General features: G+C 38.7%; 1 protein-coding gene across 2 annotated transcripts; it reads right to left on the bottom strand.

Annotated features, from left to right (window-relative positions):
* Positions 1-216: 216 nt before the first annotated feature.
* Positions 217-20,424, bottom strand: OGFRL1 (opioid growth factor receptor like 1). Of its 2 annotated transcripts, none has more exons than XM_072735163.1 (7): positions 19,978-20,424; positions 15,695-15,781; positions 15,463-15,544; positions 11,855-11,933; positions 11,691-11,757; positions 11,439-11,584; positions 217-7,447 (listed from the first exon to the last, which is right to left on the bottom strand). In XM_072735163.1, exons 1-7 carry the CDS (start codon positions 20,260-20,262, stop codon positions 6,784-6,786), a joined length of 1,410 nt encoding a protein of 469 aa, XP_072591264.1. In that variant the 5' UTR covers positions 20,263-20,424; the 3' UTR covers positions 217-6,783. The 2 variants fall into 2 exon arrangements, with proteins under 2 accessions (XP_072591264.1, XP_072591261.1); XM_072735160.1 differs by having other exon boundaries at positions 15,463-15,541; positions 19,978-20,352.
* Positions 20,425-20,630: the final 206 nt, after the last annotated feature.

Genomic DNA, 20,630 nt, shown 5'->3' with positions numbered 1-20,630 from the left:
TGTATTCAATATACTTTTTAAACTTGCAAAAAAAGAAACAATAAACATCCAAGTATTTACACATGCGATCTGCTCTCCAAAAACCTGCAATGAAAATAACTTCATATGTAAATAAAATTTCACTCTTCAAAATATTTATTTAATAAAAGGAAATAATGTTGATCTCATATGAGAATCATAAAAATATATGCCTAATCATAGAAAAACAGCAAGTCCTTTGTTCCAGCTCTTCAAAAAATATTTTAATCATGCAAAAATCAATATAATGTACTGTAACATAATGCTAAAATGTTAACCAAGATGAAGTGGCTTTTATTCATTTTACAGGATGTATATTTGGCAATAGTTTTTAAAAATAATTACTCTAAAGGAACTCTAAATATATTATCTCAGAAACAATATTTTAAAATACAGCAGTCAGCAACAGAAACTATTGTTCTTTATACATTTTTGGCATAACACTGCCATACAATTACAGAATTATAAAATAAGTGTTTCATAGTACCATACAGATCCAGAAACTGGTTACAACTCCTACCACATACACATGGTATTGGTACTAACAGACATGCACAGCATTCTGTAATTCATACTGCAGGTGAATATAGAGCACAGAGAAGACCCAGGGGCTGCTGGACAGGGAGAGCTTATGTGAGAAGTAAAACATACATCTTTTTAAGAATCATACTCATTTTCCTGAATACTTAAAATAAAAAGTACACAACAGTTTCCAAAGTGAAATACTGCCTGGACCCAGTTGGCCATCTATCTTCTTAGGTAATACTAATGGAAGGTCAATATCTTATTTAGGAAAAAAGTAAGTAAATGGTCTTTTTAAAAAATGAAAAAAAAATGCTTATCAAAGGATAAGCTGATGCTTTGCTCTCATTTACTTAATTGTAACACCACACAATTAATATGCTGTCAACTCTTTTTTTTGGGAGATAGTTGCTTCATTTGCTGACAACCTTAGTACCGAATCTTATCTCAGCCAGTTTAATTCCTTGCTAGTAAAACCACCAATTATTGATACCCACTGGCAAAGAAACTGAACTTGGTATCTGATCATTTGCCTAATTCTATTGGTCTCCTGGAAGGTCACAGTCTCCTGTGGAAGAGCCAGAAGTCATGGTTCAAATCAGAGTATTAATGGGATTGTTTGCACACCAGGCCCTGATCTCCTAGGCATCAGTTACTTAGAGCTAATTCCAAAATCACACCCCTACCATAAAGCTTTTATATAGATCATTCCTCATCTGCTCCCAAGAATTCCGTCACTTGTACAAACCCATCGGTGGTTATATCTTTATTTCTGTAGTAGGGTTCCTGGTAGTGTTCCCAATCTCTTGTTCCGTTTGTGTTTTCCTTTTCTTCACAAGAAAATCTTTCAACACTGAAAAAAACCAATGCCTACTCGACCAATGAGTACAGAACTTGGAACATTTCTTAGGACTAAGATTATTATATATGTAATCTCTCTGATTAATGTAAACTGTTCCATAAATTCTACTATGATTTAGAAATGAAAATATGATGAACCTCATAGCTTAAATATATTTTCATAAGGTCTGCTTTTTTTTAAACGAGGTCTTTCACTGTAACAAGTATCAATGTCTTTTCCCTTTCAGTTCATTTTTAAATTACACTGAGTCATTTTATAAAGATTTTTAAAAATATTTATCTATGAAAGAACAACCCAAGAGAATTTGGTCAAAGAACTGGGAGGGTGGGCAGAAATGGTATTTCAATGTTTCCCAAGACAGTTATAAAGATTCAGCTGTAATTTACATGATGAATATCCAATTGCTCACAATTTCCTAAACAACTACAGCAAATTGTAACAGATATTTTGTGACAACTGATAACCTATTAAAATTGTGTATGGAGTCCAAGGTGATCTACCTTCTTCAAAAGTCATGATAATGAGGCTCAACACCTCATAATTCAGAGGAAGCTCTGAGTACCCATCACATCTTTGGAGAGACTGGAACCCAGTATTGGCTCCACGTTATCAATATGCCTAGCTGATTCTTAGTCCTCATTCCCAACTCTACTTTCAGGCATGGTTTGAGCCATTAAACAAAGCACTTAATTTTATCTTCCACATGAAAACTTTAATTCAAGCAACAAACATATTAAGAAGCTATTTCCTACAAAAAAACTAAAACAATAATTCTCAACAGATCAAGAAAAAAGCAGATGACAAAGAACAGTCTAATCTAGGGAAAAAAAGCAAAAACAGTGCTTTTCAAATGTTTCTAATAGGAAAATTAATTTCATATTCCTCTAACCATCTACTGGAATTAAACTTTTAAATAATCCTCTAACAGAAGTCCATTTTCTGCATCCATCTGCAGCTAAGAATGAGAAGTAAAATACAGATATTACTTGTAGTAACTGAGAAATGTTTAAAATGAAAATCATAGCATGTAGCAAAATCAAGAAAAAGCATAAATAAATATACCAATGTAGTTAATGTTTCTTACCCTAAACATTTTTTTTTGTCAAATGTAACACATTGTTGAACACTGTGGCAAGTGCACTTTCTTATGAACTGATGCTATTGTCACAGAGGGAAATTTCTCCAAAATGAAAATGCACCAACGTAAATTCATTAAAATAATTGATATTCATGGTTTGGAAAGTTGCTCATGTCAAGATTTTACAACAGAGTAAAAATTTAAGCTTCTGAATGAAAACCATTTACATTCGTTAAGGCACATCTGGACACCTCCAGGCAATCGTATTTATAACTATATTATTATTAACTTCAGTAATAAGGGATTTCTAAAAACAGTCTGTCCCTGAACACAATCTGCTGGGTGGGCTGGATAACTAGAACAGGGAAGGAGGCAGGGTAGTACTCATTGTCACCCTAGAGATTACCCACACAGATCTGTTCATGTAATAAACACTCCAGAATTCAAAGTTGAAAGAAGTCAATATATGTAACTCCTAATTTTCAAGATCCTACATTGGCCCTCTTGTCATTCTCTACACCCACACCTGCATTGAAATTATTCTAGCACGCCTAACTCCAGCCTACCTTGTATTTAACACATATACCCCAAAAGACAAAGGAGAATTCTCTAAGTGAGAAACAAATTAGAAATCTTCAAAACCATTCCTAACACAAAGAATCTCCACTCAGCCCAAATAGACACAAAAGACCCATAGACGAAGATACATTCAAGTAAGATCAAGAAGGTCCTTCTTTTCTCAGGTTAGAAAATAAAGCTTTTAGAAGAGCCTTACTTATAGAAAGACAAAAACCTGGTTGATTTAGTTACTCGACAGAGTATGAACTCAATCATAACTCTATTTTAAACTTTGGAAATTTAAACAATTAACCAAATAGTTCAACCAGTTTTTGACCACTTGATATGGAAATTTACCTACTAAAGTGGTTTTTCTTTAAAGAATAACTCAGAACATTGCACTGTTTTTCCTTTTTCACCAGATCATATTTTCACTCATATTAAAGCATAAAAGCTAGAAGCAAAATAGGTAGTTTTATACAACAAAATGTGAAACATGACTATGATAGGTATTAAATGACATTTTCATATGTTTAAATTTTTAATACTTAGCAAAAAAATCTTAGAACTTCTCTAGTAACTCCTGAGTTGTACATTTTATTTCCTACTTGAAGCTTACAAAGTGGTCTAAAAACCTAAATTCAAAATAAAACTTTACAAAATAATTTTTGAACTGAGAACTAGACCTGATTTACAGAAATCAGACACATTTCACTTTTATCATGATTCTTTTTAGTTTCTTATGAGATTGAGCATGAAATTGAATAATAGTACAATATTCTTAATGTTATAAACTTTTTCTCTACTGTACAGAAATATATCTTATAATTATATATCACTTTACAGTATTTCAAAATACTTCCACATACATTATCTCCTTAGAGATATGAAAGCATAAAATATTAGAAATGTGCTAGACTAAGTGATATAACATCTATTTGCCATTAAATGCAATTTAATATTTTATCAATAGCCAATGTTTCTATCCTCACAGTCCAAGGTACAATGATAAAGTCTATATATTTGCAAAGATTCAATAATGTTTCTAGCTATTTGGCCATGCTTCACTGCATTTTTTAAAACAACTTCTCAATAAATTTCTGCAAGCATATGGTAGTTTTTTAAAAATACAAAACATCAGAGTCAAACCCAGAGGGCTGTTTCATATCGAAGACCCACATAAATACATATCTATAGATCTTATTTAAAAAACTATTAATTGTACAAAGTATTCTTTATAGAAAAAAATGCCAAACACTCATAACTTTTATCTGCAAAAGGAATGACATCCCCTTACTTGTTCTTCACTGAAGAATTCTCTCATAAATTATTTGCAGATTAAATGGAGGAATCATTCTATTATATATGTATATGCATTAAAAAATGACATGAAGGGACAAGGCCAATGTTTTAAATGGAAGCCAGGCAATTTTCTCCCTTGAAACTAAGTATTCTCAAAATAATTTGCACAATCTAATCAAACTCCTAGTTAGGAATAATATTCTAAGAGTTAAATTGTTGAATGAAATGTTTTTACTTGTAAGGGCTCTGATATACTACAGTTCCTAAGTCATTCAGATTATAACCATTTATTTTAGTCTTTGTCCATTGTTTGTCAATATTTTGATATCTGGTCACAAATTTTTAATATTATACACCTAGAAAGCAGGCTGAACACTTTATCATGTATTCAAAATTGGTAAGATATTTTAAATTAATCATGTTCCTACAGTTTGGCTCAATGTGACAACTACTCTCACCATCTAACCCTGGAAAACTGTTTATTAAACTCTACAGTGGCCGTGCTATAAGCTCCACATTAAGACAGCCCATACAAAAAAAAAAAAAAAAAAAAAATTGAAATGCAAAAGCAGAATTGTTTCCCCAAAACTTAATACTCATTTCACAAAACAACAGAAAGCAAAAATTAGGGTATTATGGGAACCAAAAATGAGAAAATGGTCTATATTAATTGGAATATGATATACAACTTAGTTACTAATATTCATACTTAAAAAGTTTGAGCAACTGTGGTATTTCATGTAAACTTCAAAGCAATAAAATCATATTTCTAAAGACATACTATTGATATATTTTCTAAAAATCCTCTGCTGGAAATCCCCAATCATAAAGGTAACAGAAGATGGTATGATAGGACTCACAAATAGGACATAGTAAAAATTCTCTGGGGATTAAAGTGAATCTAAAAACCCAAGGGATACACAAAAGCTAGTTCCACTCCAAATGAAAGTGAAATTTTTTTCTATTAATTGCTTTAACTATATTTGTATGTATGCTTTGAAGTTCTCACCACAGAGTTTCTGATTATTTTCTGATGTGTAATATTAATTACACATCAATTAATATTAGCAAGTAGTACAAGAAATAAAACTACTTGTTCTAACCAATATTAACACATTAAGTGTCTACTAAAACTTAATGTGGATAAGGAATTTGATGAAGGGGATCCCTGGGTGGCTCAGTGGTTTAGCGCCTGCCTCTGGCCCAGGGCGCGATCCTGGAGTCCTGGGATCAAGTCCCATGTCAGGCTCCTGGCATGGAGCCTGCTTCTCCCTCCTCCTGTGTCTCTGCCTCTCTCTCTCTCTCTCTTTCTCTATGTCTATCATAAATAAAGAAATAAATCTTTAAAAAAAAAAAGGAATTTGATGAAGATATGGAATTTCAAATCTATTCTCAATTTCAAGGTTTGACAACTTAGAGATACATCATATTGTTTTCTTTTTTAAAGATACTCTGGACAAAGCAATATTATTAATTTCATAGCCCAAAGAACACTAAGATAGTCAAGGTTTTTAGAAACCACTGCTTTGCTGCCAGGTAAGAAGCAGGCCATTTAAAGATGAGTAATTTTTTTTCCTTATTTTTTAATTCTTTAGTCATTTGCATTCAGAAACAAGCACCAAATTTATATGAGACAGCCATAAAAGCAAAATACTTTCCTCGGACTTTTGCATCGTAATTTGTTTTTAAGCATTTAACACAGAAAAACATTTTCATTACTTTAAAAAAGCAAATTCTTGATATCGTACAGCTGAAGTGCTCTTCTGTTCCATTTAAATTTGAGTACAGATCACTTGAACGTACCCTAGAAATGCACATGCTGGCCGACAAAAATGGCAAATGAGGACAAGTGCAGAGACAGGGAAAGAGGAAAGGACAGTGGGGCCAAGGAATGGGCTGGGCAATTATAGCTCCCCAAGAACAGAAATTTCACATACCAGAATTCAAAAATAAACATGTTGAGGTGCTGTAATGAAAGAGTCCAAATTACTTTCTTAATACATCTAAAAAGTCCAAATTTGTTTTGCCAGCTCAAGAAATAAATCCATAAATTTGGGCAAAAGTATGGCAAAAGCATGAAATTTATCCTCTTGATTTTCTTCATGTAGACTGTAATCTCCCGAAATAATTTATTTGATATATCAAATACTACATGATTATTTCCAGATATGTTGAAAATAATTGAAAAGCAATTATGATGTACAGAATTTGAACACTCACAACCTAAAAGTGTTATAGAATACATTCATTTATTGGGTCTTGTTTGAAACTTCTTCCTAAATATTAAATTCATTGTCATCCACAATAAAAAAACAACAACAAAACATTTACAACAGAAATCACAAACAGATGGCTAAAATTTGCGACGTGCCCTCTGTTCTTCAGGATACATTGTACGGTTTCTCCTCCCTTACCTAAACTGGGTTGTGGGTTCTCTGATAATTCACTGTAATTGTACATCATCATGGGAACCTGTAGTTCCAGGATTTTCACCGTCTTTCTTATGATTTTCACCTTCTTCATCTTTTTCAGTAGGAGTTGCAGTCTCCTTCCTCTCCGTGGGATCGGTGACTGTTTTTTCCAGTTCAGAATTTGAATTTTCGGCATTACCGTCCTCGGTGTTTCTTGGCTTGGTAGCTTCACTGCTGGGCTCTGCGCTAAGACTGTCTGTTTCCTCTCCAGGTCCTCCTGGTGCTGCTTTTTTTTCTTCAGCTGTTTTGCTATTTAAATGAACAGCTGAGGAGGAATTTTTGGAGTCCTTGGACTTTTTGTGCATAGAAGTTTGACTGATATGACCAGAGGTGGGAGGGGCGGGCATTTTCTGGGCTTTGCTTCCCTCTGACTGTTCTTTCTTTGGCGGTCCCCAAATAAAATTCTCTGAAGGCGTGTAATGTTTCTGGGCGAAACGTAGGAGCTTTCTCCTCTCTCTCCTGTCTCTAATTGTATAAACAAAATACTCCAGAGCACTCTGTTTAATATTGGGAATAGTATTTTCCACAAGAGCTTCATGAAGAATAAATTTTACAAGAGGAGATTTAAAACTTTCATATCCAAGCTCACCGAGGCTTTTAAGAATACGAGTGATTCGTAAATAGTTGTGCTGTGACCTGAAAGAGAGTATTGAATAAAATGTTATGGGGTGCGGGGGTGGGTGATCAGGTGAAGGAAAGCAGGGGAATGTGAAGTACTGGAAAAATATTTTTTAATGGAACAAGGACTTCACTGAAAGTCATATTAGACACTGTAAGAAGAATAAACTAGAAGTTATGAAAACCTTATACTTCTATGTAATGCCAATCTAGGTGAAATTCAAATATACAATATAAATTCCCTTTGTTCCTTTACTTCTTCATATTTGAAAAATATTTAGATCTAAAATTTATTCCCACTGATGCTGAACTGTTGTTTATTAAGTACATCGAGGATGTGGAGCATTTAGTTGCAGCAACACCAACTCTACTGTACCTACCACAGGTAACTAGTACCAAACATAAATGCAACATTAGCTGTCAGCTGAAGGTATGATTTACAGTGTCAGCAAAATCCATAAAGAAAGCAGCACAAAAACCCACTCTACCTTGCTAGCACAATTGTGACAGAGGATGCAAAACTGACTTCTTTAGCAGAACATAGGAGCATGGACTTTGGAGTCAGACCTGAGCTCATACCATGGCTCTGCCACCTACAGCTCTGTGAAGTTACAGTATCTCTCTCTGATTCATCTGTAAAATAGGGGAAATGGCCCACATCTTACTGGACTGTTAGAAGAATCAAAAGAGTTGAGATGCATGCAGGGCCTGTAGAACTCAAAACATATTATATACTATTTAAAATTAATATTGTTATTATTTAAATTTGGTACTAATTTATGTGTGTATAAATACATATATGTATCTATCCCAACTTAATCACTTAATGTCTTCCATCCATGGCCTCTTTCTCCTTTATTCCCTGGTCAGAGAATTTTAGAATTTGCTTCTAATGGCATGGACTCCAGAGATACCTTTTTGCCCAAATTGCAGAAACTTCTCTGTCCCCAAACTAATGCTCCCTAAGCTTATCTATCACAATTCACAATATGCCTGCCCTATGTCACTGGGCCAATAGTTGCCTTATTACAAATATATGGCCGCATCATATATGGCTGCATCTTTGGCTGCATGTATTAATCATGCATCATCAATAGCCCAGGTATTTATTTACCCCATATTGACACACAACCATAATCATCACTTATTTCTAACTTCCTAAAACCTGCTTTATACACCAGACATTGAACTTTAAACAAGCAATGCATATACCTACTTTGCAGCTAGCAAACTACTTGGGAGAGGTGAAGAAGGATGTTGACTTATCTAAGAGACAGATGGAGATGGTTCCACAGCCTTACATTTTAATAAGAAAGTCTGGACAAAACAAAAACAAACACAAACAAACAAACAAACAAAAACCTTAATGATTCAAACTAGCCAAACCTTGGAAAAGACAAGTCCAGCAGTTTTATCATCCCCATTCTTCTGGATTTTACCACAAAAGTATCATCTTAATATTCAACTCTTTGAGGCCAAAGGGTAGAACATAGCAGATATGTTTCAGTCTTATGAATCGGTATTTTTTTTAATAGTTAGGAAGCAAGAGTCTTCTAAGACAACATGAATTTTAATGAGGTTAAGACAATGTGCCATGGGCAGCAGAGTTGACTTAGTGTTAGGTTAGTATGGCATTCCTATTCTCCAAAAACTTAGTGATAAAAGTGTTGAGCAATATCTGTTCCCTAAATCTATGAGAAAGAGATGTATGGAAAAGTGGAGAAATAGTTTTCTTTAAAAATACCAAAGACGAGTTACATAATCCAACAAAATTTACTACATTGCAACCAGCTCTGCTGCTCATATGCGGTCTTTGAAGAATGGCCAAGATGAAACTTCTGTACACATTTATCTGTTATTTGTACACTCTCCAATGTAAAATATTTATGTAACAGTAGAAAAGGGCAAAACCTTGGGTTGAATGGAATGAAAATGAGGATTATGGAACAGAAGTATATGAGAAAGGAACTGAATGCTTCCATATGACTTGAAATAAATATGACAAATAAAGACAAAATGGAAAAGAAGAGAGCAGCTAAAACCTTCCTAATTTTGTGAGGAGTCTTTGGGGTTGCACAGCAGATAAAAGAGAGAAGCTGGGCTTCCCGACAGCAGTAAGGGCAGTAAACAGGACTGCAAGTGTCAGGAAGACTAGGTAGGTGAAGAGAGAACACAAAAAAGGCAAGAACCAGAAGGTGGAAAATAAAAGTGAGAAGAAATTCCAGAGTCTTAAAATATGGCTCTGTAATCTAAGGTGATTACAAATAAAATTTGAAATACATCTGAGCAGTTGGTCTATAATTTGTACTCCTGTGTTTGAAAATATTTCACTTCTTTTAGTCACGGTCATTTGTTCACTGAACGTTACTTCATTTCACTTTCATTCAATACTTTTTTGTCTGCTGGGCTACTATAAATATATTGAGTTTCCTGCCTACTCTAAGAAACTCAAGATGTCACACAGATTAAACACAAATAAAAGCTCTGTGTAATACCCAGCAAAAGGAAAATGAGAGACAGTGGGTGGTGGAAAGAAAAGGATTTGAATGGGGTACAGGGAATGTCATGGTTAATTCAGACTCCCTTCCCGTGACCCAAGCCAGGAGATCATTTTAATCAAAACTTTTGGAAGGGTTCTTTTTCCAACTATCAGAGGATCTGAAAATAAAATCGCAAAGAGGTTTAAACCTGGTAAACGTATTTGTTCATTGTTTATTCACTCAACAGACATTTACTAAACGAGACTGCTGTTCCAACCAGAAACAAGATGGGGACGAAGATTCTCTAAAATGATAGGTTGCCATCCTTCATGTCACGAGGCTGCTTGCATACAGCTTTCATTGATAGTATGACAGAAGTGCTTAGAAACTCTGTCCAGAGACAGCTACCCACACTGCTGAGGCAGAAGTATATATATATGCTTCTGCTGTTAAGTGCCCTATACAAATCAAATTTAACTTGAGTTATGAGTTAATGGGTTTTCTAGCCAAGATCATAAAGCTTTATGCCCAATATCTTCAGTGTTTTAGTACAAGCTACCATTTTAATAGTGTTGCCCATGACTAAAATAAAGTAAAAAGAAGGCTTAAACATTAATACTCATTTTAGCAAAACAAGATGAAAGTTCTAGAAAAACACCCAAAAATTCAGTTAATTGATGCTCAAAATTCTGTTGGGCAAAGAAAAATTTCTTAGGTTATTTTTTTATTTCTTAGTATTTGTCCAGTTCAGCTAATTACAATGGGCTAAAAATAAAATGCTTTAAAGCTACTGGTTTTATGGTCCAGCATTCATAAGTCACCCTAACATTAAAAAGAAAGAAATTCAGTTTGTATGCAAAGAAAATAATCTTAAAAAGCAAACTTTGGGTGTAGGTATTAAGTTATAAATATCTAGGCAAAAAAGTACAGTAAATCATTTCCAAATAAACTCTTAAAATTTTCTTCACAGGTTTTAGGATTTAGTAAGCAAAAAAGGACTTTTGTTCTTTACCTAAATAATAAAGATTCTAATTTTCCTTCTTTTTTTTTAGAAATGTACAAGCACATCTGAGTCTTATAAAATGATATTTATATGTCATAGGCTTAATTTATGTATTTAATCTAAGAAGGTACCATCTCGATGAACAGACTATGCCACAAGAAGCTTACAGTCCAGCAGAGGTGACTTAGGAAACTATACCCAAGAAATAAGTATAAATGCCAAGAACCGTGGTATAAAGGTATAAAGAGTGAGGGTAGAGAGGTTGATCAGTATAGAGGTTTCAAGAAGAATGAGTTCTAAAGCAGAATGGCCTTATTCCTACCTGCAATTTCATCCTTTTTTGTGGTTTTATTGTGCTTTAGAATATAGAACAAGGAATAAATTACACTTCAGACCAGCTTTTGAATTCAAATTCCTGGGTCCATCTGCTAGTTGCTCCTATATTCCATAGAGAATTTCAACCAAGAAAAGAACATGCTGGCCCCTGATACACTGGGGGGTGAGGGTCGGGGAGGGCTTTACTTACTCATTCAGATGCTGAAACCTTTCCTGCCAGTTAACAGCCCGGGCAACATTTCCAGTTTTATCAACCAGTTTTATTCCAAAAAATTCTAACATCATCTTATAGGCCAGGAGGAATCTTTTAATTGCTTCTTTTGTTTTTTTGAATTCCTAAGGGAAGAAGAAAAGTCAGCTGAAATGATTCAGTAGTTACCAGCACAATAAAATAGCAATATTATTTGGTCATCTCCTATAAAATGAAATGAGCTTGTATTACCTCAATTTCATATGTAGTTAATTCTTTAGCATAAAAGTTCAAGCCTTGTTCTCTCAGGGGGAAAAGCCTATTTTTTTAGAAAAATAATATTATTATATTAATGTTATCTGGAAAACATACATGATTACATAGGACATAGTTTGAGATACATAAATGTAACTGACCACTGAATGTAAGTATGGTTGTGCTCCAGCTTTTCATAATCTCCTTTCCACTTATTTAGAACTTCTTCAATGTAAACACCTAGGTGGTAAATATTTAGAAAATGAGTCAGACATTTAAGACATCGTTGGAGGCATGTTAACATTCAATCACTTAGTCTTTATTTAAATTTAATAATAGCACACAAAAATAATGCCAAGAATACCCTATGCCATTTGTTCAGTTATGTAATAAGCCTGATTTTTCAAAAATCAGTGGCACCTCAAATCACAGAAAGTTCTACCAGTGTTACTCTAAAGCAGAAGCTGACAAACTATGGCCTGCCATTTGTTTTATACATAAAGTTTTATTGGAACAAAGCCATGCACATTCATTTATTATCTTACACTACCACAGTAGAGTTGAGTAGTTGCAACAGAGACTACATGGCCTACACAGCTGACTACATTTACACTCTGGCCCTGGGCAGAAAAAGTTTGCCAACCCCTGCCCTAGATGGTCATAAGCTCTTTAAATAAAGATGGGATCAAAATGAAATGTAGCCCAGGGAAAAAGGAAGTAATAAAAGAAAGGTGAGGGAAGAGCAAGGGAGGGAGAGAAGTGTGGAAAAGGAGAAGGAAAGGGAGAGAGGAAAAATGGAAGAGAAAGGACCCATATTACACACAGTATACATCATCCAGCTTAATCTTCACAGAACTCTCCCCAGCCGGTGCCACCATTCCCATTTTAATAATGAGGACATTGAGCAATTCATTTGAAGTCACACACTAACAAAAGAATAAACTTAGGAGTAGAACACAGGTCTTTCTGGTTCCTAAAACAAGCCCTCTTCACCACATCCTACTGTTTCCCCATAAAAACTTACTTCAGTTAACCTTTGAACAGGAGTTCGAACTTTTTTGTAAGAACAAGTACATAATGCATGTCACATACAAAGCACGTGTTAATCAACTATTTTTATGCCACTGGTAAGGCTTCCAGTCAAAAGGAGGCTATTAGCAGTCAAGTTTTGGAGAAGTCAAAAGTTACACACAGATTTCTGACTGTACAAGGTTTAGCCTCCATAAACCCTATACTGTTTGAGGGCCAACTGTAGAACAAAACCCTCCTGCTTCTCTTATTCTCTCTAGGTCCGCACAATTGACTGTATGACCATTTAGTCAATTTTATAGAAAAAACCACGACATATTTCTCTAAGCATAGCTCATCTCCACAGATCACCAGTTTGTAGCAGAGGTCTACTCTTGGAAGGCTGAGTAAAAAGTTGTTTTTGAATCAAACTCTTGGCTTTATCAGCATTTTAAAACCATTTACCTCCATAATTTCCCTTCCAACTACCCCTCCTCCTGCTTAATAATTAAAATACATCATTGCAGGCTTATGCTTACTGGCAAGTGTATGGGTGTGTATGGGGGGAGGGTATATGCATATGTGTACACATGCTGGAAGTTGTGTGAGTTAATGTAATTTATATAATAAACTAGAATAACATTTTATGTGACCTTAGATACAACTCCTGACCCCTACAAAGCCTGTAAGATTTAAAATAAATTTTATTATAAAGATTACAAAAAATTAATGCACTCCTTGAAGTTATTACTTTAAGTTGCTACCTGAAAAATAAATTCACTACTAAAAATACAAAAATAAATCAATTAAATATTGTAATGTTCAATGTTTTTTTTATATTTGAAGGCATTCCTTTAGATACATTTTATTAAATTCAAATCAGAGTCAAATTAACAATCTATCATTGCATTTCTTCAAAAGGTTTTCTTGTCCCAGGTCCTAAAAAAACTAAGAATTTATTTAATATTACTTCAACTAGTAAATAAAGCAGTGTGTTTCTATCATTAGTAAATGTAACAGAGCATTTTTATCCACAGGTTTCCTCCTAAATCAGGGCAGGCTTTTGGGACACCAGAAAATTAATTAAAGACAAGTGGATCTGGCCATTGCAACAGTGTTGTTAAGTCCTAACTCCCAACTGGTATACCTCTCAGTACACAGTACAGGAATCCTCCTCCCCACACTCCACCCAGCCTTCAAAGAGCCTTCTTTCAGTTAGTTCACTAGAAAATGTAGTCCTGCTACTTGGAAAGCTTTGTCATGTATAATCCTCATTCCCTGACTCACACAACTGTGGATTTGGCTCCATTTCCACTAAGAGCAAAGAGCAGAAGCCAGGGCCATCTGGTCACCTCACAGAGATAAGGGTGAGAAGGAGAGAAGCCAACTTGGCTGCTTTGACCTGGATAAAATTAGGATGCTCATCATGAACCATAGCATGGTGCCTTGGTGAAATATGCATATTATCACAGTGGATGTACCCTCTCCATATAGGGGGAGAAATTTAGAAAAGATCCTACGAGGGCAACTGTAAAGTTGTGAAGGAGGAGGCACTTTATTTGGCAGAGCTGAATGGATATCTACTGTCTGTACAGTTCCCTTTCTAGGACATCGGAACACTGAACTGGTACTGCTGGATCTCCCTGACCCCTGACACCCAGAATCAACAGGAAAGATAATTCTTTTTTTTTTTCAAGATTTTATTTATTTATTCATGAGACACAGAGAGAGGCAGAGACATAGACAGAGGAAGAAGCAGGCTTCTTGCAGGGAGCCCAATGTGAGACTTGATCCCTGGACTGGGATCACGCCCTGAGCTGAAGGCAGACACTCCACTGCTGAGCTACCCAGGTGCCCAGGGAAAGATAATTCTAATATAAACATTACTTTTAAATTATGTTCTAAATATTTTGGGGGTGTGGTATGTATGGTGAAAAGAATACTGAACTCTGGATGCTTTAAGACCCAGTGACTTCATCTTTAAAATTAGGAAGATTAATTTGATCTCCTCTAACGTTTCTTAATAATCTAATATTCTATGATTACATATGTTTATAAATCTCATCTCTTTGCCTGTCACAAAAGTAGCCCCCACTATCTTTAAGATAATAGCCACCGCGAACAAGTGGTGGGAAGGTATTGCTAATTCACAGTTATTCCTCCAGAATTGGTCAAGTGGATGTTCACAACTCTAAGGTCTAGGAGTTTGGGGACACATTTAGACTACTGGCACCGTAAAGCCAGTCAATGAACAAATGCATTAAGAATGTACTGACTGGGGATCCCTGGGTGGCGCAGCGGTTTGGCGCCTGCCTTTGGCCCAGGGCGCGATCCTGGAGACCCAGGATCAAATCCCACGTCAGGCTCCCGGTGCATGGAGACTGCTTCTCCCTCTGCCTATGTCTCTGCCATTCTCTCTATCTCTGTGACTATCATAAAATAAATTTAAAAATTAAAAAAAAAAAAAAAAGAAAAAAAAAAAGAATGTACTGACTGCAGATTAAACAAAGAATAACTAGGTGTATGGGACACCTGGGTGGCTCAGTGGTTGAGTACCTGTCCCTGGCTCAGGGCATGATCCACGGTCTCAGGATCGAGTCCCACATTGGGCTCCCTACCTGGAGCCTGCTTCTCCCTCTGTCTATGTCTCTGCCTTTCTCTCTCTGTGTCTTTCGTGAATAAATAAATAAAATCTTAAAAAAAAAATAACTAGGTGTATGTTATTAAAGTTTGTTTTTTATCAAGGCAGCAGATTACTCACCATCTGGCTTAAATGGAATTTTATTCTTATAAAAACGAAGATTGCTCAAGTCATTTTGATATCGGATATCTTTGAAGTTCTGCTAAAGGAAAAAAATAAATCAATCTCCAGCATATGGACATATAAAAAAGGCACAAGGACCTTCTTGCATATTTGCTCACTAGCAACACAAAATAAGAAAAAGAGAAGGGAAATATTTTACATTTTAGAAAAAAACATTCTATACTCTTACTGGGTACTGATGTCGATATTTGTACAGATCCCTTGCAGCATAAAAGCTTCTCTTTGGTTTGGCAGTTGCTTCAGTGGAATCACCACCCTAAAATAAAAGGGAAATTCCATTTACATGGTGATGCAATATAATGTCACTGAGAAATTTCTAGAACACTCAAATAAATATCAAGCTATTCAGAATAATGACAATATTAGGAATTCTCTTTTAATGATGATTACTAGCAACATTTGTTAGTATTCTATTTGCCTGATTTGAGCCCAGTAACATTTGTTCTAAGGTGTTTTAATAAATAAAAAAACTTTATTATTCACCAAAAGCCTACAGAGGCCAAATGTTCTAGATCACTATTCATCAGAAATAGAACTCAAAATAAATTTAAGACATCTACTTTACCAGAGGTCTCAAGTTATTCTATGATAAAATTTTAGAATATATAATACTAAAAAAACTGCTAATAAATCAGTTCTGCAAAGAAAACTGTTACTAATTTTGCAACATTTAGTTGTACAGTGGAAGGAAAATGAAACTTATGGAATGAAAACGGAATTTTAAAGCAAACTAAATAGCTTCTAAACTCCATCCCTGATAGCACCGTAATGAGTACACAAAGGCATCAATGTTCCATTAACCTGGTGATAATACAAGGTGACATAAATCAGCACATTTAAAATATATATACACAAAGTAGTAAAAGCTCTCAAATGGAATGAACTTCAGATTGTAGTAACTTATATGTGGTAGTTTATTCATACTATTTAAATTCTAAAAATTCTCACTACCATGAATAATTTTAAAAATGCAAGACACAGATCAATGTAATCAGTTTAAATTTTCTAACTATATGTACTATTATAATGTATAAGGAAGTGCTTTGTGTCCCGCATCATGCAGAAGGACAATAAGACAGATGACAATGATGAGACAGAAGACAAGGTTTAGGTATGAATATTCATTAAGAGCTTCACCCATCCCCACCCACCCCCCCCCCCCAATCCCTTTCTCATCATACTCCACCCCCATCTGTGTTGAGAGATTAGCATCCTCCAAGCAATTTTCACACATTTTTGAAGTGGTGTGATTCTCACTATTACTACAAGTATAGAGATACTTACTTTAACACCAAATTCTCTGATGTTTAACATTAGCTACTCTGTCATGTTACATAAGCAAGGCAAAGCTTAAATTCTGGTCCTTGCCACACGTTTCAAAATAGCTCTGCCTAGCAAGTTTCTGAATCTATTTAGCCTGAGCTACAACCATATGAATCATCATCCTACATTTGTATAGAAAGCACTTTTCCATTTACAAAGCACTTACATGTATATTATTTCATTTGATTTTTATGACACACCTGGATGGCAGTTATTAGCGTTCCCATCTTCAATACACAGTAACCCAGGCTTAGAGAAGTTGAACAAGGCCCAGAGTTCAGTGACAAGACAGGAATTGCAATCCCAGGCCAGGGGCTGCAAGTCCAACTAACTAGGCATGAATTATTTCAGCTCCACTACAAGTGAAGGAGCACTATAGGAACCTTGGTAAAATGTCAACAGCCCAAGACTTGGGCTGTCTTGACTCTGCTACTTATTTGTGAGGCCTTAAGCCAACCACTTAACTGAATCTGAGTTTTATCATCTGTGAAACAAAGATAATGACTCATGCCCTACCTATTTCCCAGGATTATCATGAGAATGACTGCATCCTCCAACCTCTAAATGTACCAACCTGCAAGCACATGACCTTGTTCCTCCAACTTCTGCTCCTTTCGGATTCACTATCCTGTCCCTTTTCATCTGCTCAGCCAAGGATTTTGTTTCTTAATATATTGTTCCTATTTCCTGCATCATCAAAATTTGTCTCTTCTGGATCATTCCCCTCAGCAAACATGCTGTAGTATCTCTTATCGTAAAATAAACCCACACAACCTTCCTTGACCCAAATCCCCCCTCAAATACAGATCCATAGCTCTGTTCCCTATTATAGTAAAATATCACCACTGAATTGTGCATACCTCCTTGTCTCTCCTCTTCTCCCAAGACCCACCACAATCAGGCTTTCATTCTCAGCCTTCCACCTAAACAGCACTTTTAATGTCACTAACAAATCTCCATTTTTGCCAAACCATGTCTCAGTGCTCAACTCACACAACTTCCCAGCAGCACTGGGCCAGTTAAATGTCTCTTCCTGAAACACTGTCAGATGCCACAGCTCTCCTGGTTTCTTCCTATCTCATTGGACGCCCCTTGTCAGCCTTCTCTTTGGTTCCTCTTCCTATGTTCTATATTGAGAAGTGCCGAGGGTTCGGTTCTTACTCCTCATCACTCCTCAAGGACCAAGTACCTCCTAGTACATTATATACCACCATTCTTAAAAGCTGATGACTGCAGTTCTGGACTAAGGCTCCATTCATAGATATCTTAAGAATTCCACTTAAATGTCCAATCGGATATAAAATTCAAGAGAATTCTTGATTTAACCCCTGACGATGCTTTTTCCCTAGACTTATGCATCTTACTTAACGGCACCATCATTTGCCAAATATTCACTTGAACTAGGAATGAAGGCAATGAAGGAGGTGAGAAGTAGTCAGACTGGGATATATTCTAAAGGTAGCCCCAGCAGTACTTGCAAGTGACTATGGGGAGAGGCAACAAATGGAGTTGATAGTCAAAAAACGACATTAAAAATATTTTTTAAGAAGTTAAATGGTGACACTAACAAGGAAAATTAATCATTGAAAGGGAAAAGGGAGAGCTGTTGTGGTCTACCATTTTCTGGGGTCACCATTAACTGACTGAAACCTTGATTATCAAACTGTTTTATACAGATGGACCTAGTTGGCTGGATTGAACCTAAGCTGGTGTTTGCTTTGTTTTGTTTTGTTTTTTGATATCCCAAAAGAGCAGGTTACTTAATTGGGAGACAAGAGAAAGGAAAAAAAAAAACAAAAAACAAAGCTGGAATACAGCCTCTAATACTTTTGGGGAGGGAGGTTAAATTCACAATGCAAAATGACCCATCAATAAACCGGAACACAAGGGGCAGAGAGAGAATCACAATTCCAACAGGTTAAACGTTCTACCTACACTGGCTGCAGACATACTGGGGTTTGCATCACTCTCTCCCTGGATGTTCTTGGGCAAGATTCTCCTACTCTGTCAGCCTGTTTCCTCTAACATGGGGATTAAAAACAGCAACTCCCACCCAACTCCTGAAACTTCGGGTGATTGAAATAATATGTTTAGCATGGAGCCTGCGCTGGGGCTTTGCTTTCTCCTGACCTAGAGAGACAATTATCCACATTTATGAGGCAGCCTCAGCTATAATACTAAAGTGGCAGTTCCTCTACTCCCGCCAAGCACCCTGTGGTCGTGCTGACTTTGGGCTCCATTTCAACCCCCCCCCCCCCCCAAACACACACACACACTCTCATTCCTCCACAGCTGATAGAGGAGGAGGGCCTAGTGCAGAACCACAAACCTTAAACACCTCCAGGATAAGCGCCTCTCTAGAAGCCTGGCTATGCAGTTCCTCCTCCTTTTTGAAAGTTGTCTGACTTACTTTCAGGCCGTCAGAGGTTAAAAGGAATATATTTATCTCTTTACCAACCTCTCCTCCAAATTGCACGAGGCGAATGATTTAGGCACAGTTGGAGCAACAAGTCTCAGCGCCCCAGCTCCCCGGCTGCAAGGCCTCGCCCGGGCAGGCGCCGCGGCGCTCCACCTCGGGGCGGGGCCCTTCCGCAGCACTTCAAGCGGCTGCAGACCCGAGCGGAAGGGAGCGCGCCCGTGCTCCTGGTGGCGGTCCCTCCTCGTTCCGGGCCGTTCCCACCCGCCGCACGCACCGGACCAGGTTCACCGGCCTCTATTTTCGGACGGGTCCCCCCGCCCCACCTTCGCAGCCCCCAGCTGCGCTGCAGCGGCAAAGAAAACACCCCTTCAAGTTGGGCGCCGCCGCCGGGAGGGGCTTCCCCGCGCGCGGGGGCTCAGGGCTCAGGGCTCAGGCCCCAGGCCCCAGGCCCGCAGCGCGGCTCCGACGCTCCCGGCCGCAGCAGGCCCCCGAGTCCGCGGGAAGGCGGGACGGCGGCGGGCGCCAGGGGTCCGGCCGCGCAGGACCCGCAGCCGCCGGCGCCCCGCCCGCCCCTCCCCCTCCCCCTCCCCCTGCCGCGAGCCGGGGTCGCTCGGCGTCTGCTCCCGTCCGCGGCGACGTCCTTCCTCCAGCGGCGGCGGCGGCGGCGCCCCGGCCCGGCCCGAGCCCCCCCACCCCGCGGGCCCGCGTACCTGCTCGGCGCCCGCCGCCTCGGCGTCTCCGTCCGGCGCGGGGCTGGCGCGGGGCCGCCCGCCGCCTCGCTCCGGGGGCTGCGCAGGCTGCTCGGGCTCCTGCCCCGGGCCCTCGCCGCCGCCGCCGCCGCCGCCGGGCCCCGGCTCCTCGGGCTCGGGCTCGGGCTCGGGCTCGGGCTCGGGCTCCGGCTCCGGCTCCGGCTCCGAGTCCGTCTGCCAGGTGGAGTCGCAGTCCTCCACGGTGGTGGGCTCGCGGAAGCTGACCCCGCCGAGCAGGTTGCCCATTGAAGAGGCGGCGGCGGGCGCGAGCCTGCAGGGCTGCGGGTGCGGGGCGCGGGGCGGGGCGCGGGACGGGGCGCGGGACGGGGCGCGGGACGGGGCGCCGGGCACGGGCTGCGGCAGGCGCGCTAGGGCCCGGGCATGGCCGCGGCGAGGGCGCTGGGCGGCAGCCTCGGCCCGCCCGCCCGCCGCCGCACTGCCTCAGCGCGGCGAGCGGCAGACAGGCACCCTCGCGGGGAGGAGCCCGCGGCCCGGGACCGCCGCCGCCGCCGCTTGAACCCGCCCATCTGGCTGCTTCTCCCCCCGCCCCCGGAGCCCCGGGGAGCGAACCGCCGCCGCCCCCCGCGCCCCGCCCCCCGCACCCCGGCCCGTGC

This window comes from Vulpes vulpes, chromosome 1, assembly GCF_048418805.1.
Source record: "Vulpes vulpes isolate BD-2025 chromosome 1, VulVul3, whole genome shotgun sequence".
In the NCBI taxonomy this organism is placed as follows: Eukaryota; Metazoa; Chordata; class Mammalia; order Carnivora; family Canidae; genus Vulpes; species Vulpes vulpes.
Note: the sequence above shows the minus strand (reverse complement) of the source record. Positions and strands in the feature narration are given on the sequence as shown.